Source organism: Ammospiza nelsoni, chromosome 1, assembly GCF_027579445.1.
Source record: "Ammospiza nelsoni isolate bAmmNel1 chromosome 1, bAmmNel1.pri, whole genome shotgun sequence".
Lineage (NCBI taxonomy): Eukaryota > Metazoa > Chordata > Aves > Passeriformes > Passerellidae > Ammospiza > Ammospiza nelsoni.
Window position 1 is genome coordinate 50163025 of NC_080633.1, and position 22573 is coordinate 50185597.

Here is a 22573-nt window from a genome sequence, read left to right on the forward strand (position 1 = left end):
CTTGTCCTTTCCCCCCTTCTTTCTCCCTGCTGGCTTTTGCCTTTCCTCCACGGTGATCCATTAGGTATTTACGGGCAGGATAATGTGACTTTTCACACCGGCTCTCTGTGTGCGCTGCCCTGCAGACCGGGCTGGGTAAAGCCTCTCCCCAAGCCCAGCTGGCTGGACATCTCCCCCCACCTTCCCCTCCCCTTCACACCAGCCAAGCCAAGGATTCCTCTCTCCCTCCCTCCTTCTTTTTCCACCCCTCCCGCCTTCAGTGCAAACCCAAGACGCAGGATCCTGCCGAGGGAAAGCGCTCCTTGAAATCATCACGGCAGACCCGGCTACGAAAGTGCAGAGGAGGAGAGAGAAAAAGGCTCGGCAGCCAACCTCCTGCAGCTGGGGGCTCTGGAAGCAGGGCAATGGCTCCGGGCTCTCAGAGATTCCCTCTCACCTTTCTCCAGGGCGTGGGATCTGTCTTCTTCTTCTTCTTACTTCAGATCATCTCTGTTCAGGCTGATGGTGAGTCTCCCATTCAGTTTGGGCTGGGTTGCTATGGCTGGAATGAGGGCTGTATGTTGAAATGTGCTATTGCAAAAAGAAAAAAAAAAAAAAAAAAAAACCTCCAACCAACTTTACACCTTTTTTTTTTTTTTTTTTTTTTTTTTTTTAAATAAGAGGCTTAAATACACGCCCCAGTTTGTATTAGGAAACTTCTGATTCAGAGCTTTTTGAGACTTTACAAATATCCTGGGGTTAAGCAGAGAAAGGAAATAAGATCCCAGAAGGCTAAGATTATTTTATTACAACAGAATGACAGGATAGTGAACTTTTCCAGAGGAAATAAGAATAAAGAAACAAAGCCAGAACACAACTAAGAAGGCTCAGTATATTTTAGGAGACCTCTCCTTATAATTCAAAGTACCTTTTCTCCAAAGATCTTTCCCATCTCCCCACTTCAGATGTGTCATTTTATATGGGCAGGTACCTGAGAAGTGAAAGACTTTAATAACCTCTTCTGTTCAGTGCCACACACACTGAAAATGACTGCCCACCTTTCTGCACATGAGCTTCATCTGCACTTCCCTGCTGAGGGATGTGATCAGGACATGGATTTGGCTGAAGCACCAGCTACCAGTTACTCTGAAATGGGACTTTTTACTTGCTGATGGTGATCCTGAAAAGCTGCATCCCTTGCAAGTTTCCAGTAGCCTAACGCCCTTTTAATGATTCAGCTCGTGATAATGATGACCAGCTTGTCTGACTTGGTCATCATTACTTTTGAAACAACTGTATGTTTTCCTGGGACAGCAATGCTGAATTTTCCACTTTTTTCCACTTTCACAGCTGCAATAGATTTATGCCCAATCTCAGGATTTTTTAATTCCAATACCCTAATCCTTTACCATTGATGTTTGCTGAATTATTCCAGACAACAGAACTTAAACATTGTAGGGCAATAAAAATCTCTTCTTGTTTGTTCTCACAGTATTTTTCCTGTTTAACTTAAATTTCTTTCAGTTGGTGACAAAGTATGGCAAAGGAAAGGGAAAAAAATTAATCTTGCCTGTATATTTCTACAGCTTCAAGTAGAATGTATAAATGTATTCCATTTATACAACAGAACCCTTTCTTGTAAAGTTTAAGGAGAGTTACCTTTCATTCAGCATAAAGGAAAAGAAATGCATCAGACAATTGCACTATGTTGCAGTAGGCAAAACTGTGATTCTGTTTTTAGGATGTACTCCTTCCTCAGCAAAATGCCTTTGGAATGAGAAGAGAGGGGAAAAGTCTATCCATGAAAAAGGAATCTTCACAGAACTTGAGGGCACAGGGCAGGAATAACAATTTCCCCTCTTCACCTGAAGATCCTCTTGCTTTTTCAGGGGCACATTCCAATTTTTATTATTTCCATAAAACTAACAAAACTAACTTTTTGATTCCTAAAAAAGCATCTTCTAAAAGAGACAGGGAAAAAAGTTGAAGATCATTTTAAGGCAGAGGTCATGACAGATTTTAATTGTCATTCAACAGTTTGTCAAATTTACTTCACATGTGGTAAAACATTCATAGTATGAAAGGAAGAATATCTGAAATACTTTACAATTGTCAAGCATTATTACAATAATGTGGTTTGCAATTTTATTTAAATTCTAGGTAGCATTGTGAAAGGTGTGTAAGTCTGCTATTAACTTGATCCTCAGTGAATTCTCCTTATATTAATAATTGAGCACACAACTGTAACACTGTCCTATAAGCCATCTGGGTTAAAACAGAAGAAAACACTGTATGTCAGCTTTAAAATTCACCGCTATGTATTTAAGAAAATCTGAGAGCATGAATTAGGATTAATCCTTTCTTTTATAGCAGATTCTGGTCTGATCCAGTCAGAAACCACCTCCTCATTTTTAAGGTGTGCATGAAAATATAATGGTGCTAGTTTCTAATACATGTTAATGTCACTTAAGTGCCAATGGACCATTCTGAGTGAAACATACGTGTTTGTGTATTTGTCATTTTTAACTGAAGATATCTGACTGTGTTGCAAACTGCTAAAGGGATTTCGAATATGTCTTGTAAAAAACCTGTGAAATTCAGACTGGCCCCTGTTACAGTCAAACCTCTGCAACTGGTTGCAATGTATTTCCCTAAGGAAGACTTTCACTTTATTATCTCACACAAAAATCATGACAGGGAGTAGGCAGTAAAACTGATGGCTGTCGTGGTCTGGTGAAGGTGTAAAATTTCAGAGCTTAATTGATCTCTCTTGACCATTATTTACTGTGGCACATATTGCTGTAGCCCAAATAGGCTGCAGAAATAGCCAGGCAAATGCAGAAATAAAATATAGCTCCGTTTCGCTTTGCAGCTTTTTTCCCCAGTTGAAATGATCTTGCTCAAAGCTGTTCAGGTCCAGGCCAGATGGACAGAAGACTCCCCAAGGGCTTGTTCATACTCTGAGGTACCATGGTATGCCACTGCCAGTGCAGTTACTGGAGAATAATATGTGTTATTGTGGCAGTTCTTAATCGAATCACTGCAAATTCAGGGGGTTTAAATTGTTTTCCATTTGCACTGGAGAACGAGGATGTGACTTCCTGAATCCTGCACAGGAGTTGCCTCCACTTTTTTTGCCTCCCTCTTCTGTTTTTTCAAGGCTCCTAAAATATCCACATATATGAACCATATTTTTCTGCAGAGTACTTGCTCTGAGACAGAGCACGTCAGGAGAGGGTGATGGCAATTCATCCACTGCACCGAGACACTCCTGAAATGAAAAATGTGCTAATTTCAAAGTTTCACTAATTGTGCCAAATTGGAGCTGCTCTGTTGGCTGAACTTGGATCACATGGAGTCCTATTGGTCAAGCCAGTAGTCAGCAGTGCCCATGCATAGTGCCCGCAGAGGTTGCAGGTGAAAGGATCCAGAGTCTGTGGAGCTGCGCACAAATAGGATCTGAGACACATGCCTCTAACTAGAAAGTGATGACATCCAAAGTAGGAAAGCCCCTCTACTAAAGTATTTAATTTGGCTTGTTTTGCATCCTTTTTTTTTAAAGTAAAGTAAAAAATATATGGTTTTTTTCTTCTTCTCTCTCTTGATGCTCACATTTCTGTAGCAGGTGTCTACACATTTCATTCTCCTGCTTACAAAATAACACATATTCATGCATGAACAATTCCAACTATTTGGTCCTAAATTGTCCAGTAAAATCAAAATTTAGGCACAAGCTGGGTTTAGCTGATGGAAAACTCAAAGATGACATCTTGATTTTGCTATTTTTCTGATGATGCAATATTTTTTTTAATTGAATAAGACATCATTCACTGTGGTTTCTCACAGAAATAAACTACACATTTGTGAACACTAAGTAGAATTAGGAATTAGCCAAATCTCTGTCTGTAATTGTAGAGTTACTGGATCTTCCACCTTTACACTTACAATCAAGATACATTGTTTCACATATCCATAGAAATGAAAATTAAATTTCTCTTGAAGTACAGAAGTGACCTTTCCTTCCTCTGCTCTCCTTCATTTCAATTTGAAATTTTTAACATTCAATTAAAAATGTATTGGACTCCACTTTTGCACATCTTTCACCAAATTTGTTTTGTTGAAACTGATTAGGTTTTATTATTTGAAACAGGAAGTGTCATGTCATGAGGTCAGCACAGTGGACATACCTTTTAAAGTGCTTTCATTTTATATTATTTTTGAGGGATGTTCTTACTTTAAGGTATATTTGACTATGCAGTTTTCTGTTCCTTCTTCAAGCATGATGCAAATCCTGCTGAAGACATGAGGAAATTTGAACTCATTTCGGTGGGCTTTGAGCTGTGCCTGTGCACCTCAGAAGAACTTCTTGTTCTCTAAAATAACTTCTTGTTTCTGTAAAAGAATAAATCAGCCAAACTCTTTTCTTGATAGCCAATAGAATTCTGTTAAACCCACTGATCTTCTGTAAAATATAAAGAAACAGCTTTTGGACTGGTTTTATTTTTGAAGAATTCCTTTTTTGCTCTTCCACATATCTGATGGTAGATGTCTCTTAAGTCTTGAAAGCATTATGAGGATCAGTTGTTAAAAGCTGAGTTTGGCAAAATTTGGAGCTGGAAATAAGGTGGAGTAAGAGTAATGAACCATGGGAACAGTTTACTATAAAGTGTGTTGTAAATTCTCCCTTACTTGGAGGCATTGAATCATGACTGGATGCATGTCAGAAAGACAAGCTCTAGTTCAGCCATGAATTTTTGGACTTGATGGTGGAATTGCAAGGGGAAATCTACAGTCTAGTAAGGCAAGAATTGAACAAGGTGATAAAAATGATTCCTAGAAGCCCTGAGATCTATGTCTCTGTGGGTATGTTTTCAATCAGAATACAGTGGGATACTCTTAAGTAAAAACTATATTAAAAGTAACTAAAACTTTATCAATAAATCAAAATATAATCAATATTCTGTTATAATAGTGATCAGATAATGGCAGAAGATAGCAATCTAGTATAGGCTAGTTATTAAAGAGGAAATCTCTTTTGTTTCAAGCATGAATTTTTCATGAGAACTGTGAATCCTGCTGACAAATAGAGGTTGGAAGAATGATGTCTTATTATTTATGCCTCATCATTGAAGTGAAAAGCTTTATCACTTGTTTCAAATGGGAATCTAAAAGAATCTCACTGTGACAAGAATCTTTTTCATTCTGAACCTGCTAAACTCAACATGCTCAGTACACATCCTGAGAAATACTACTTTGCATGGATTTTTAGCTTGATCTTGAAATCAAAGGGAGTTGCCTTGTTTAGAAAAGCTTCAGAAAAGTGTGTCATTTTGGTAACAAATTTCCACCCCCCTGTGGAGGTGAAAGTGTTATGGGAAACGAATGTTACAGGGCAGAAATGAAGTGACAGAGTTGAGAGGGAGCTGAGACATGGTGGCTGCTCAAAGGTGCCACAACCAAAGGCATACTACATTCTTCATGTACACATGATCCTCCAGCCTGTGTCTTATGGAAATACAAAAGCAGTCTCACATTTAAAACAGAATGACAACACATATCTTGATACTCTCTCAGAGATAAGACTGATTTCAACCACCCCAATATAAAAAAAAAAAATTACGGCTATGTCATCAAGTATAAGAGACAATACTTTTTTAGGAAACATTTCATTACTAGTAGGACCGATAAAAATGTCACAAATAATTACCCAGGACCCTTAGATTCCCTTAGACTGAAAATGATACCACTTTTGAGATTAAAAGTGAGAAAAATTTAATACATCCATATCTAGAGTATGTTAGCCATGGCACTGTAAGGTGCAGAATTCAGTGTTGCAGTCTTTTTTGTTTAAGGGGATTTCCTGTTTTCATGTGGTTTTGTGGTTTTCCTATTACCATGCTAGCCTGTTTCCTGTATTTTTTCTCTGTCAATGCCCCTCAGTAATGGGACACATCTCAAGATGTTGAGGACTCAGCTATTCCATTGGTCAACCATTTGATAAGTGAATTTTTCTTGCTATTATATTTTCTAAGTAAGAAATTAGACAAAACAAAGGGCACATCTTGAAAACTGGGCAGATAGCCAGAGAGCTTCTAAAAGTTTGAAGAAAAATCACAGGTTGGTCTGGTAAACAGATTGGCCTTCTTTACCCACTTGTAACCAAATTCTGTCTAACCAGAATTTCCTATAAAGTAATTCACTGTAACTTCCTAACCAGTAAGTCTTTCCTAGCTCACCTTATAATTCACTTGTTTGTATAATTTGATCATCCCAGATACCTTTTCAAAGGACAACACTCTGTGTTGGCAGCATCTCCACAGTTTCTAGTAAAAAAGTTAGTGTATCTTAAGTACTGGGAAACAGCATAACAGCAGTCAAGGGAAGCTGTCTCAGCCCCTGTCTTGGATAGGCTAAACTCCTTTAAAAATGTAACTTTTGCTCACTGGTAAAACAACTAAATCATTAACTAATTGTATCTAGATGGAACTCAAAGCTTGATGATTTTCCTTTCTTTAAGGCTTTTAAGTGAAATACTAATAGCTAGAAAATAAGGGTTATGCCATGTCAAAATAACATTCACGATTTAATTTAGATGTTATGCAAATTTGCCCTATATGTCTTTGACAGTGCACCTCAATCCTGATAGTCTAAATGTAGAATGTGGACACATTTTTAGCTGGGACAGAACCTGTAAATCATTACACTTAATCCCTGTTTTCCTTTAGGAGCAAAAGTTGTTTTGCCACTTAAGAATGGCTGTTCAAAGCCATCACCGCTCTGTTTATATTGTCTCTCTCCCTAGGCCATGCACATTTCACTGTGTCTGTCGAGGCTTTGGAAAAAGGAACCACATTAGTGTCATGTGCATTATTTGGGACTTATTGTAAAGAATCCTGATGTTTGTGTACTCAGGGATGTAGAGGCTTGCTGCTTTCACTACTTTGTGTAAAACGCCCCCGTTCTAATTACACTTAATGGTTCTGATTACAGTGGAGAATCCAAAGACAATGTAACCTAGTGGTTATCACACTGACCAGTGTTTCTGGCTGTATTCCTTGGTCAGCTACTGTTAACTGCCTCAGCAAAATCGCTCTGGGTACTCTGAATTTCTGCTCCTTCTCATAGCTGCTTGTCCTGCTTATTTGAATTGCCGTTTTCCCAAGTCAGGATGACTTCCTGCTGGGCACATGTAGAATTCCCACTGAGGTAGGAGTCCTCATTAGGACATGTCTACCCTTGTTAGCTAATGTAAATACAAATTACATGCTTGCTTGAGGGAAACTACATTTTTTGATGTAAGGACTGTGATTCTTCTAGTGGGTGTAGTTGTGCACAGGTGAGAACAGAAAGCTGTTGGGGGCAGATCTACCTTGTATAAATTCCCTGTATTTAGGATTAGAATCAGTTTTACCAATTTGTTGAAAGAGTATGCGGTGAGAGTGGCACCTGGTACAGAACCAGGCTGAATCAGTCTGAAGAATTCCCAATACTGGTCAATATCTCCTGTGAGTGTGAAGCTGGCTACATAGCAAACACTGGGTATGTGCTGGAAGTTATGCATTCCTGTAACCACTACCACGAATCCCCTTTGGAAATAAGACATAAATAAGAGTTTCCAGGCATTTACTGAATGAGTGGTGCTTAAAAAATTTCTTCCTGCAACTGCAAGCAATCTCAGTCTGTACCTTTGAAATCTAGGAGGAATTCTGGGGGATGTTATCACATCCCTCAGATGTGACAGAAAAAAAGATAGTTATGTCAAATTAAATGTCAGCTGCAAAATGTCTCATTGTTTATTTCTTTTACTGGAGCACCCAGCTAATATGTTCATTCCATAACCCAGTAACTTCTCAAACTTCATTGCCAAAACCCCAACTGACCTGTTCCCAGTTGCCAAAACCTCTAACTTGCACCCTTTCAGCTTTCCTGGTATTAGATAAATTAAAGTAAAATAAACTGAACTGAAAATAAAAATAACACAAAAAAATGTTATGCTAAATATGTTCTCATGCTCATTCAACAAAAATAAAAAGCCTTCCATTAATAAAAACTCTATCTCTCTTTCCAAAAAGACATGATAATGAAGCAGTCTGCATTTAGACACCAGATGTCATGGAATGACATAATTTTGATTTTAGACAGTAAGTGTAAATCTATTTCTGATGTGAAAGGCAGGGCTGCAAAACTGGCTTTCAGGCATGTGCTTACTTTATGGATGTAGCTGTTCAGTAACTGTAAAATGTTTAGTAATGGATTCCAGCATTAGTAGCCTACAGGAGCTGTTCTTTGTGATTTTAACTTTATATGTGCATATGAGAGAGTATCATGCTTTATCTCTCCAGATCTGAAGCACAGACCTACAGAGGCAAGGCAAGCTTCCCCTCTGAGTCAGGAATGACTAGTGCCATTCTTGCTTTTACTGCGGTGGACAAAATTAAAAGAAAAGCTAACACAAGGAGGATATTTACAGTCCTCATTAAATTAGGCTTTCCAAAAAAAAAAAAAAAAAAAGGTGGGCCATTAAAAGAACCTTAGTAAAAGCAGGAAGGCTTTATTTGGTGATAATTTGCAATATTTCTGTTGAATATGTATTGAGTACAATTCCATGATGGATGACATGTCCTTTCTTGGTGTTGCAGGGAAAGTGTTTGCACTTGAGTCCAAGAACAACTCTCAGGGTCTGGATTTAGCTGAAGCTGAGAAAGCCTGTGTTGACCTGAGTGCTCGCCTAGCAACTGCAGAAGAGCTGAAAAGGGCTGTTCTGGACTGTTCTTTTGCTGGCTGCACCACAGGATGGCTTGCCAGCGGCTCTGCTGGGTAAGGACAACAGCATAACACCTTCGGGGAGCTATGAATGATGCTTGTCAAGCAAGTTTTCCACCTTGACTAAGATTTGCGGAAAAACACTGGCCACAATTCAATCACCATGACATGCAGCTAAATTGGCCACTCTCCCCCAAGAATTAGTTTTTTACAGCTAATATTGCAGGTGCGCAAGTATTCATCAGTCTCACATTACTATTTCACAGATTTGATGCAATTTCCTTCTCTTCTTTCCTGCTGTATTACATCACTGTGGCTCCTGTCCCCCTGGCCTGTAGTGGGGTGCTGAGCCCTAAAGAGCCTTGCAGGACACATGTCCTTGCTGAGGACACAGTGCTGGAGTTGGTGTCAGTGCTCCCACTGACTCTGCTATTCTCCAGTCCTTCAGAAGCTCAGCAAACAAAACTTCTCATGGGAACCACGTGTCTGTCTAAGATATTGAGGCATGGCTGAGCAGACAATAGGCATGTCCAAAAGGGCACAGAGGCACTTAGAGATGATTACCCACATGTGCTACAGAGTTTGTTGAGAAAGCCCACCAGGGAACTGACATTGTCCCTCAATGTGCTTGAGGTAGCTCAGGCGACTCAACGTGGCACTAGGCTGAGCTTTTCCTTGCATGAAGCACTGTTGCCTCTGTAGATCCTAATTTAAAGCAGGAATGTAAATGGAGGGAATGTCTTCCCTAGTGCTGAGGGAATGTCTGATGTCACTGAAGCTGGGGCCATACAGGAATTGCCCAAAAACTGTATATCAAGTCTATTTTTAATGTTCAATGAGGATTAAGCTTTGTTTTATGGAAAAAAAGTTTCCAAACTTTAGCATATTATTAGATTTTGTGACAGTATTATTAGATTTTGTGACAGTTGTCAGTTTTTAAAGCAAGCATTGGTGTTTCTGTATTTTTAGCAATAAAATTTCCAAAGGACAGAAAATTACTACTATTAATGAAATATTACATTTAAGCTATCTCAAGGAAAAGCAACCATTTTCACTGATTATATTTTTTTCCAGGTGAAAAAATTGTTTGAAAATTTATTTTTATGTACAAAGAAAATCCAGAAATGTCACAGGATAAAAGACAGGGATCTAAACCCCAAAAATCTTTTTTCCCAAGACAGTTGCTGGGATGTCTTGCAGGCTGACAAGCCAGGAAAACCATATAACTGTAAGAAGTCCATGGCAAAGTTGTTGTACAGGGTCTTTTATACAACCTCTGTATTCTGGAAGTAAGGATGGGTGGGAGAAGAAATCATGGCTTTTTTATCTAAGCAATACCATTAGTTAGTCCAGTGAGATCCTCATTTAATTGTTACAGGCACTGGAGCTGTGACTATTAATAGATCAGCTGTGGACTGAATATTTTCAATATCAAAATTGTGATAAAAACACAGTGATAAAAACACATCGTAAACATGGGAAGGAAATGAAGACTTTTCATCCATTCTAACTTGCTGTACTCCATTCCCCCAATAAACCTGTCCTTAGCATGAAAGTTTCTAAACTATTTATCAGAAAGAACCTTGTGGGGGAACATCAGCACACCATTGTTGTGCAGTCACCAGGTCTGACCTTCACTGGAAAGCTTCACCAGAGAGAAAAGCTCTTCAGAGCTGGAATTTTATACTCTGGGGCTATTTTACCCATGGCTGGGCAAGCACCAGAATGTATGTTACTTGGTTCGTTGAACTGGGTATTTTTGGCTCTGGGGAAAAATAGGAATTGTGTACTGCCTGAAAAGGCGAATCTGTTTTAACTGTAAGTTAATGCAGCTCTGGAGAAGGAACTGAGCTATTGAGCTCAAAGAGTGCAAATGGTACAAAGCTGTTTAAGTTGAACAAGTTCAGCTCCAATACAGATATTTACAGAGAAATTTAGATGAAAGGGTGAAATGATGCCGAAAGGAGTTCAATGATAATACATGCAGGAGGAACATCCAATCTACTTGAAAATATCTTTACAGGGTCTGATTTACCTCTGCCAGGTCAGGAATGATATGAGGGCATTGCTATGGAGAGCACAAAGAAAACCTCTGTCTGACTGCAGCTGTAGTAAAAAACAGACAAACAAACAAACAAATGTTCAGCAAACAAAGAAATTGCTAGAGTGTTCATGGAATGGCATGAAAAATATGAAAAAGATATATTCACGTAGGTCAGTGTAATAGCCTCCTTTGGAGTATTATATGTATTGTTACAGTGTCTTGGGAAAGCTGCTAAAACTGTCTCAAAAAAGAGCTCAAGAATGACTAAAGTAATAGAAAATCCATTAACAAGGGACTCCAATTATTTTACTAAATTAGTTATTTATTTTTTAAAATGTACCGATTCAATATTTTGGGCATTTACTTGATAACTGGAAACATGACAGCATAGATAAAGGATAGCTGGTACACAGAAAAAACTCTACACATCAGTTGATATAGAGAGAGGGAGAAGCAGGCTTCACAGCATGCCCACAAGTTAGAAAAGTATGGAAAATTATTTCCAAAAGAAAGGACTCTTTGCTGGGCACACCTTGTGTATTTATCTTGATGAAGCTCCACATCTTTGAATAATAGGTGACCTCCCCACATATGGCAGGTCCAGAAATTTTCAGGAATTTATGAGCTGGATCTAAAACCCTGGAATCCTCCCAGCAGCTGACAGGCATCCAATGCAGATCACAGAGCTTCAGCTGAAAACTCTCCTGTATTCTCTTGGACTGTGTACATCAGAAAGGAGACAAATAGGAGGGAACATGATAAAAGTTCCTGATTTCAAGAAGAATGAGGTTTGGTTTATTTATTTGGTGCCTGGAAGGTATCCCAATCTTTGCCCTGAGGAAAAATGGATTAGACATTGGCAGTAGAAGTAAACACAAACAAATGATGTGATTGAAGCCATTACAGTGTTGCAGATTTTCTGACATGCTTCAGCCTTCCTTTCACCACTTAGATTTAAAACTGAACAGGAGCTCTAGCAGACATGTAAGGACTTTTTCACTGCTAGATCCATTCTCCAGGTTTTGCACAAGTCTGTGATTTGTTCACTTCTGATGGCTATTTATGGTTTTAGTGAGTAATTACAATCCCACTCCTGGTAAATATATCCATCACTGTTGATTATTTTGTCCTTATTATTATTTTTACAGCCAAATCATAGCCTGGAAACCAGTGGGAGTTTCTCCTGTTATGGCAGAGGCACATAACTGAGTCAGTGTGAGCATTTTATACTGCTTGCTCCCTGGGCTATAGCTCTCCTGTGGGCAAAGAGGAGCATTTGGGCTTAAGAGCCAGTCCAGTTTGGGTGACTGTCAAATTTCTGATGACTCTCATGTAAATGCAGATCATCCATATTTAAACATGCCCACTTCAGTCCCTGCAAACTAGGCTAGCCCAAGCAGCAGGTCCTGATGAATATGAATCATTTCAAGTGATGCAGAATGGAAATTGCTTAAACAAATAGATCTCTGCCAGTAAATCCAAAGACACAATAAACTGGGTGGTTTTGTGGTTTGAGCAGCCTGAAACAGAACTTCTTTCACAGGAATAAGGGCATGTTCTTGTCTTTCCCTTGCAGTTGTTCAGGCCAACCCAATTGAGGGTTCAGAGCTCTTCACACAGACATGTCCCTGGCAATCCAGGGGCTTGGGAACTTTTTGAGAAGAGCCACTGACAAGTAGGCAGGATAACTTCTCCCAGCAAGCCAGAAGTAAGCCCTTTACAAGTCAGTCCTGACATGTGTAACTTATAAAACATTACACATTGTTGCATTTCAGGAAATGAAACGTCGTTAGGCAAGTCTCATTTGTCAGATGAGCCCTAATAGCTATTTATACTAAAAATGACACTCTTATGACTTACTTGCATGTCAGACAAGTGAGTCAGTAAAACCATCAAGTGATCTGCCAGAATATAAATGAAAAAAAGGTGGCACAGTTCTCTGAAAGGCTCTCACTGCTATCTTTTGAATTCAGATGTCATGCTGGAAAACTTTGTGCTGAGTCTTCCAACACTGGGCAGCATGTCCTGTAGGGTCTTGACTTCTTTTCTGGGATTTTTGAAATTTAGGAAGTGAACATAACACAATTGGTATTAATATCTACCCTGTGCAAACAGCCATTTATTTTAGAAATTGTTAAACGTCCTCAACACCTTGTATTAATATTCCCACAGCAAATTTACTCATTTCCAGTGCTTTTGTAGGATGGAAAAGCTGAAGCTGTCCTATTCCCTATCCTGTTCCGTATTTGCCTGCAAAGAGATGGAGCCATGTTTCTCTTCTATAACAGCTTTGAAGCTCTACACAGAATTTTTCTTCCATGACAGACTTCCCGCAGGGCTGTCAACCTGCTCCTTTGTGTGAAATCCCTGGGCTGGTTCCTACCCAGTCCCTGGAGCATTTATTCCAGAGGGTATAAGTCTGGAGTGAGCAAGCAGAGTAAGCTAGAATAAGCTCTGCTGTGAGAGTCAGAAGACAGGGTTTCTTTTCTTGACTGCCCACAGACCAGGTGTTTGTTACCAGGAAAATTACTTGGTCTCTATTTTTCCTTCCTTTTGTTAGCTCTTTGGGTTTTGCGCTGCCTGCTTTTGAATGCTTCTACAGTGTCAAACTCAACAGGGCCCTCACTGCAGATGACACCAGTGGGAAATGTAAATAAGAGTCAAATATGGCATTTCACAAGACTACCTACTTCTTTTTCTGCCTACTGTGTGGGACTTGCCCAGTACCTGACAGTATGGTAATAAAAGCACATTTCCTGGGAAAGAAAAAAAGCACTATCCAAGGAATTAAATAAAGGGTCAGTTGCTAACCCTTGCCAGTTCTCTCATCTGTATTTGTAAAGCCCTGGGCTTGTGGGTCCCTTGAAATTCATCCAGGTATGCACACTAAAACAGGCCCTCTAGCTCTTTGCAGAGAAGCAGTTCTGGTGATGCATCACCTTGGCAAGCTCTTGGTTTTATTTCAAGGCTGTGCTCTGCTGACTGGTGATAATGCACATGAATTTGCTCCCACGCATGTCTTTGAGGCAGGTCAAGTAATTCCCTTCAGGAGAAAAATCCAGACATAACTGACAGGGCATGGTCCAAATCAAAATGCTGAAGTTGATCATGAAATTGTCTGAGGAGGTCTTGGGCTACAGAATGTCTTCATGTCACAAACTCCAGTCCCACAGCTCACAGCTCATGTCATTACTTTGTCTTCTTGTCAAGCTGCTTCTTGTCAATCTTCTCATGCAAGGTAAAAACAAAGTAATTGTGTTTCAGGAATAGGGATTTCTACATAAAGCTCAGTCAGGAAACTTGAATTTAGGAAAAGGGCATGGCCAGCTTAGTCCAAGGGATGATATCACTGAGCAATGTAACCATGAGCCACTTTCCATTAGATTTGGGAGGAGAGAAGCAAATCTTTTCTTAGCACAACTTGGGACAGCAGCATGGACAAAGTATGACAGCTATGTTTCTTGTGAAAGAGACAGCCTAATCACTGAATAACTTTTTAGAAAATGTACTTTTTTGAGGAAAAGCACTGCACAAAAGAAAATATATATGTTTTTTGTATTTTCTAGGACAAGCACCCAAACCACCATCTGCTGGACTGTAGCATCACAGTCCTAGAGTTGCCTTTTGCTAAGTGAGATATGACTCGCACTTTTAGATTGTATTTTTACTGGAAGGTGTTTTGTAACGAACTCAAGGGATTTAGCAAAACTTTAGCAAGCTTTGGCACATAAGGCATGGGTTTGCTAGTGAAATTAATTGATGCCAGAAGGTTAGAAATCTTTCATAAGACCAAGGAAAAGCAGAATATTGAACAGGAAGACAAGCCTGACTTTAGAGATGGAGTAATAGAAATGAGGTGCAATGCAACAGTATTTTATGAAGGCTAATAGGAATTTCTGCCTTAAACCAGCTGGAAAGGCACAGCAGGAGAAAGTGCTGGGTGCAGTCACAGAACACAGGACAGCAGCGGGCTTGTCAAAAAGTGAAATAACTCACGTAAAATTTGTGAGAAAAATGAATGTGATCATCCTAAAAGACATCCAGCAGCAATTCCAGAGGAGGGCAGTACTGAAGAGCTTGAATGAGGCAGCAGTGAGACACCACCTGCCATAGTGTAATGCAATTCTTTGCATCCAAACTCAGGAGGTTTGGGCTCAGACTAGGATTAGACAAAAGAGGCACTTCTTTTATCAAAAGGGGTTTAAAGGTGATAATTTGTTTAACTGAACAAATGAAGACAGAAGTGGGATATACTTATTCTTTCCAGATGCACAAGAGGCTCTAATACCAGGATTGTAACTTGTCAAACAGTTCTAATGAGGTTGATTTTCTACTTTTCAAAAGAAGTTAATGTACTTTGCCTTTTGTTTTTCTAGAATCACTGTAATGCTTTGTTTTATCTGAAAGCCTTTCCTCTGAGAATGGAGCTGCTTTGTAAATTAACAGCATTCAAAAAATATTTTGTAATTTTTTAAACCCTTTGGTAACTAATCAGTAACCTCTGTTATAAAAGCCATGGATTAAACTGGAGCCTGTAAAGCGAAATTGGGTAAAACCACCTTTCTAGTGATGCTTGACATGTCATTGAGCACACAACTGGTCCAGGCCAGGAAGCAACATGTACTCCTTTGCACACACTCAGAATGCTCAAATTATATGTGCCTAGTGATGTTAGAGTAAAATGGCCATATAAAATCTTTCATACTAGGCTACAGTATGAAAGCCTGCATGAATGGGCCATATTTATTTAATGAACAGAGGCCTTACTATTTCAGTAGTCATACGTACAATTTTAAGCACAAAAGGCTGCATTTTGGTGTATATTTTTAAGAATCTAAAGGATATTGGTTCTGCCTTGGTAAGACCTCCTTTTGACATTTCCAGTGGCAGTATTGCTGTTGGAATGTCTTCATGTCACACTTAGCAGCTGCTTTCTTTGGGACACATCCAGCCAAAATTAGCCTCTATAGTTCCCAGGCAATGGACTTTCCAAAGCCCACCTGCACTCCCCTTCATGACTTTTCAGGGAAATTTTCTTCCCTTTGGTAATCATGAACATGTCATTTATATTTTATTTCTCATCAGAGCCAGCTTTGTAATTTGCAGTTTCCCAAAATACAGAGGGGAAAGACTAAGAATAAAAACCCCCTAGTTTGGCTCCCAGACTACTGTTGGTTTTTTTTCTCTTACCTAGTTACTGAAACACAAACAGTAAAACTGATCCATTAAAAAAAAAAAAAAAAAAAAAAAAAAAAAAAAGCACAGCATGTTAGAGATTTATCTTTACCAAGAAAAGTAATGAAATTTTAAACTTTCTCATTAGGGGAAGGTTTCTTACAGTGTGTTATCAACCAGACTTTCAGAGTGCCTCAACAAACACATTGTTCCTGATGTTCTTCTGAGCTAATATATTGCAAGCTCATACTACTATGAATCAATGTCATAAGACCATTCTGACTCAGTTCAGTGAATTTCAGTTCAGTGAATGTATTGACTAAGACTACAAAACCTAAAATCAACTGGTGGATAAAGTAGCAACTACAAAAATTGTCACACCTACTGTTTTCTGATGGATCACACTTTATCATATAAACTCAGCTGTCAAATCCATATGTTTTAACTTGGACTCACCGAAACATTTTTGAGTATTACAAAATTGCCTTGTGATTTTCTTAGAAAGCAAAATTATCAGTGGATACTACTATATAAAAAGGGTTATCGTTTATATAAAAATACTATGTCTTTATTAAAAAATCCTTTCTTATATGTACATACATACATACATACATACAATGTATGACATTAACTATAATTACAGCAGTTCAGGCCTATAATTATCATATGTTTATTAATATGTATTATATTATGGCATATTGTAAAATAAGTACTATTCATGTCAGCTTTTCTGCTATTTCCATCTTTGAGAGTGGAGCAAAATATAGCAGTTACTCATTCATTACATAATACATTAGAAAAAAATTTAAGCAGCACAAGAGTAAGCAGAAGGATTCTAAGAAGTCTGGTTCATACTTTACTGTGCCACATATTAGAATTTCTCTCTGTGTGCACATGATATCTGCAATATCTGAGTCATGGCACAGGAAAACAATGATCAGCTTGGCCAAGCTCTGATCATTTTCCAAGGTGGGCACAGAAGAAGGAGCGTTAATTGTTCTTAGGTGGATGAATTGTATTGAACAACAGGAGTTAAGCTGAGGTTCAACAGAGTGCAGAATTCCTGATCTCCTGCTTTCTCTCTTGGAGGAGAAGAGGCATCGTGAAGCAGTTTGTCCTTCCAAGCTGGGTAGAAGTAGACTAAGAAGATTCCCAGTATTTTGTCTAAGAAACAATGGAGACACCTTTAGGCACCTTCCAATTTTTCATCAGAGAGCAGGGGCTGCAGTCAACCCCACCAACCACATCTTTATCTTGCTGGATAACATGTGGTACTTTCATGGTCTATGGTCAGAGTGTTTCTGATTGGTTTTTATGCTGAGCTTGTGAGTTCATGGCCATGTAAGAGTAATTTTCAGGGATGCACAGATGTTCCAGGCAGATGTGGATCACAGACAATTGCTATGGGTGATATGCTGTCCAAACTCAGTATGTTTCTTCTGAGCATGCCTGCCTTCATCAGAAATCTCCACAGAAGGAAAATGAAATCAAATCTGTTTCTTAACTAAAAGGCACAAAATCAAGCACTACACTGCTCTGAGCATCAGATGACATTATATACTGAGAAATGAGCTTAAGTTCAATTAATGCATGAAATTATCCATAAATAGAATTGAATGTACATGACTGCATTCTTCTGAATGACTGTGTAGGTGGATGTATCCCTTAAAAAGTACAAAGTTTGTGACATTCTCTCAGCCATGATGCATGCCCCAGGGCAATAATTCAAAACAGTCAAGAAACAAACCAGGCAGCAACACCTCTCAGCAGGGTGCTGGAAAGAGTAGAACAGCTGCACAATTTTTTTTGTCTCTTATTTCAGCACAGCTGTGCTGCTGCTGAAGAAATTTCAAGATACGATGAATTCTGAATTGGTAGCCATTTTTCAGTCATGAAAATTGTAACATTTAAAAGCATCACACTCTACCTTTTAGAACTGTGACAAAAGTGCACCTGTGTATTTAAGCTCTAATTATAGATTAAAAGCTAGCATTTTAGGATTTAGGGCAACCCTCAAGAACTCAGAAAAGAGACTGTTAATGTGTATTTTTAGTCATACCTGAAATCCCACTGACTGCAAAGAGACTATTTTTATGGCATGGGCATTGCAGGTCTGATCAACTCGCTACTGAGAAATGCTGAGCACTCTTGAAGCTGTAGCCATCAGCAGCAGTAACACCTTACTGAGGGTGTTTAGAGCTTGCAGGACTGAGCTTCAGGTGGGAAACCACTGTCAGAGAAGAAGGAATGAAAGAGATTAAATAGATCTTTTCTTCCTTCAGTTTTATAGAATCACAGAATCATTAAGGTATGAAAAGACATCTGAGATAATCAAGTCCAATCATTGACCCAGCAGTGTGTCTGGTAAGATTTCTTTCATTTCAGAAGAATTGCTTTAGGATGTTTACAGCTTTAATCACATAAATTTCAATATTACAGAAATCCAAATTAAAGTCCGAAATAGCAGATCCATGTAAATACACATAAAAGATCTTAATTTAAAGCCTGTCTTTTAGTATAATGTTGAAACTACATGCGAGGTACACCTTTGTAAGTTTGGTCACACTGGATAACACCTGAGATAGGTTCTTAAAATGAATTAGCTAATTGCTAAAATCTATCAGCTACAAACTTGCAATTTATTGTACAATATTTCAAAACAAAAGGTGAGAAAACTAACACTTTAAATATGTGATATTACTCATGAAGGTATCCTGTTTTTGGCAATGATCTCATTGTACCAAGGATGTGTCACCCACAGATAACTTTGTAGCCTGATGAAGAACTGATAAAGAAATTACAATGTTTTGGGCAGAAGCAAAATAGATAAACATAGAAATTGGAATTGGAAATCAGAAAATTCAAGGCGAGACTTTAAAAAATGTCTTCCAATTCTCAGGAATTTTAGTCTTTGATAGAACGTAGAAATGAGTCTGGACTGATTTTCAGAGACCAGAATTGTGTGTTGGTAACAGTCTTCAAAACAAATTTGTTAATTTGTTTTCTTTTGTTGGTTTCTTTTCTTTTTTTTTTTTTTTTTTGAGATAAAGAGAAAGCTTGAAGCCTAAAGTACAAAATTACAGATAAAAAGCACATTGTTTTTGCAGTCATATAATTATTTGTTTAGTTAGTGTTGGAAGACATAACTGATCCAGATATCTAAGCAACTGAGTAATTATTGGAAAGATCAAGGTTGATGAATTAATTTTTGAAGGGAAGCATAAGTGTCTCATTCTCTTAGACCTTGTAAGACCCAGTGGAACAATATGTGAATATTATATACATATAGAAAATTTCTAATTCATGTCCTGATCCTCCCACTCATCTGAACTTATTTTAGCAGGTCAAGTTGCTTTTGTCTAAGTGCTTAATTACTGACTTAGAGGTCTCAGACTTTAAATCCATTAAATTATGAGAGAACTGGATTTAAAACTTGTGGGGACAATCTTGTCCTTAAAAAGGGACTTTTTTGAAGGGATTATTTTTTCCCCCTCAAAAAATCAAGTGTAACTTTCTATACAAAGGAAACAAATTTGGTTTTAAATCAAGTAAAGGGGCTTTCAGCAGGGAATGACATCATGTTGTTTTCCAGAGGAGAAGTGTGGCAGGAACCATTCTGGTGCATATGCGTGACCACCATCATACGGCTCGTTTCATGTTGACTTTGTTTGTTTGTATTAAAAGAACAGTAAAGTTACATATTTAACTACTCAAAAGCTAACACATGCCCAAATGAAAATAGTCTGTACAACCATAATTCAGCCTATTTCTGTAAATCTCTAGATAACATTTAAGGGCATGATCAAATACTGGGTTTCCACTGGATCTTTTTCACTCTCAATTAATGGGCATTTTATTTTCTTTATTTTGGAGTCTTTTGTATTATTGGATTTTATTTTATCTTATTTTATTCCTCAGATTTATTGGAGGACTGATAGCCCATTAGTTCAACCATTGCAAAATACAAAATTATAAATTTCCTCCACTGGAAGGATTCGTTCTGTGGAAAGTGTTTTTATCTTCCTTTCACTAGAATAGCTGACTGTGCAACACTTCTACAAGCTTGCTGTCCACAAAAATATAAACCCACACCATTAATATCCAGCTGCAAAAATTTGCCCAGAAATTACTTTCCCAGCCTTTGTAACCTTCAATCTAACAGTAAAACCAATGTTTTCTACAACAAACTCTCTTCCATTTGCTAGTTTTAAGCAGGCAGCACAGCTGAGAGAAGAGATAATTAGCAAACTCTTCATCATCAGCATCTACAGGGTTGTAAAACCCAATACAGATCTAATACCTTTCTTCAAGGCTATCGGGGGCAACAGATTAGGTACAGCTGAGTACCAAACCAGAAGAATTGGAGTTTACTCAAAAGTGTGAAATTGTTATTAAAAAAAAAAAAAAGAAAAGCTGTTTTTCTTCCATGGACCCAAGCTGAATTTTCTAAGTTTGACTGTGTTAGCTTTTGAGCAGTTAAATATACAACCTTAATGGTTCTTTAATGTAAATGCTAATAATTTATAAAATTTCAGATCAAATCTTGAGTTTCCCATTAATTTCTATCCAGGTGCCATTGCTGGGAATATATATTGCTGAACTGTGAGAGCAAAATATTGACTCAATTACTCTGGGTATAGGTCTGATATTTAGAAGTATTACAGAACATAATAAGATAAACATCCTTTATTGCTCCCTATGCCTTGAACTGATCTACAGCAAACATTTTTCTAATTACTTCTATTTCTCCCTTGGCTTTTTTTCATAGATCTTCCCACACTACTGCTTTACGTGCCAATGCTGAAACAGCTAAGGCTAAAGCCTGACTACTCTGATAAAAAAATCTCCAAATTTCACCTGCATGTACAACTCCAGAAGATTTCTGATTATTGTTTTCTTCTTCTTCTTTATTTTAGGACAATTATATGCAGAAAGACGGGCAGCAAACAGCAGAGCGTGAAAGCCATTGATGTTAGAATTGAAACCGATCCCTTTGTGAATGACCAATATGATGCTTTTTGTGTAAAGGATGAAGGTCAGCACTGCTATACTTCTGAAATAACACAGAGTCATCACTGTCTTGCAACATTTAAAGTTTTGCCTTCAATTTTTCTGCTGCTGAGAGAGAAAGGGGGAATGTTAAGGGATTAATCTTTGTAGTAATCGCTCACTACAAGAGCCAACTGCTGCAAAGACATTGGTTGCAGCTAATAAATTGTATTGTCTTTTGTCTTTGCTGCAGTTTAGTGAGTTCAAACAGCACTACTGATCTGGCAGAACCCATTTTGGTGCTCACAGAACATACTTTATGGAAAGGAATATATCTGGCACCAATCTAATGGAGATGGCTGAAGCATGTCGCTTACTCAGCACTGTAGCTGACTGTAACACAGGTTTCCAGCTGCAACACACCACCCTGTTGTATATCTATCAGTATACAACATTTGTATTCAAATAACTTCATTTAAACCTCATTTTACTTTAAATTTGGTTTGGTTTTGGTGTTTTTTTAACAAGTGTAGACAAGGCTGCTAGGCACGCTGATATATCCCAGATGATTCTGAAAACCAAAAACATTCCAATTTATGTTGATGCTTAAATTTTTAAATATTTAAGTTCCAGAACCTACAAACGAAGATGAATTCTGGAGGCCAAAAGTAAATTGTTACTAATAGGTACATAAAGAAATTTGGGATTACATAAAGATTACATAAAGAAATTTGGGAACCCCCGAAAGAGATTGTTGATGCCCACAGTGAGTTTTTGCATCTGATTTCCAAGAAAAGCAAGGGTAAGCTGATGGCATTTACTGAGAAACAGTAAGTTCCCAGCACAGGGGGTCATTCTGATAAACTGTCAGTGGCAGGAGTGGGGATGAAATACGGTTGAAGTGAAATGTGGCAGAGGTGATGCATATTTGATGTACACCAAATTGTTCTTTTTAGAAGGAATGACTTTAGCAGAGTTTGACCATCCTCTCAAGTAACCCAGGCTCCGTGCTGCTGTGAGCGATGCCAACCCTGTCACCCAGTTGCTAATGTGGTCACACAAGCACCTTTGTGCTTTCTCCATGGTGCTCCTCACACATAGGACCAGCTCCCTGTAAACATCTGCAAAACTCTCTCATTGTCTTCCTTCAAGCCTCTTTTGTCATCATCCCCCCCCCTTGAGAAAAACCTTGTAGTGGGTTGGGACAGCTGTGGGATGCTGAAATCATTGCTCTGGCCACTATTGTTCCATTGTGCCCTTGTGCTCCCCTGTGTGCCTCCACCTGCTCAACTTGGAATGTTGGATCTTGGAAAAGGAGCTGTGTTTACCTTTTGGGTTTGGCTACTGCTCACGGTAAAGGGGCAGACAAGAACATAACCAGACAAGGCTATGCTGGAAAAGAGCACTACATGGGACTCAGAAACTGCATGCTTTAAACTTTGGGGGAATTCAGATCATTTGCAAAGAGTGTACAAGTTGTGAAGAATTTGTTTTGTAGAAGACAGGGAATTTTCTGATGACAGAAAGGGATGATCATCCCACTGCACTCAAGCAGCCTTTACACACAGAAACATTTCTGGATGACTCTAAGGTTGCATCTTCCTTAAATATATAAAAAAATTG

General features: G+C 38.5%; 1 protein-coding gene across 1 annotated transcript in view; it reads left to right on the forward strand.

Annotated features, from left to right (window-relative positions):
- The first annotated feature begins 404 nt into the window (after nucleotides 1-404).
- Nucleotides 405-22573, forward strand: part of SUSD5 (sushi domain containing 5) — a 38523-nt gene continuing 16354 nt past the window's right edge. Inside the window, exons 1-3 of the mRNA XM_059489057.1 lie at nucleotides 405-504; nucleotides 8619-8796; nucleotides 20878-20996. Coding sequence (XP_059345040.1) covers nucleotides 405-504; nucleotides 8619-8796; nucleotides 20878-20996 — 397 coding nt within the window. The remainder of the gene's footprint in view (nucleotides 505-8618; nucleotides 8797-20877; nucleotides 20997-22573) is intronic.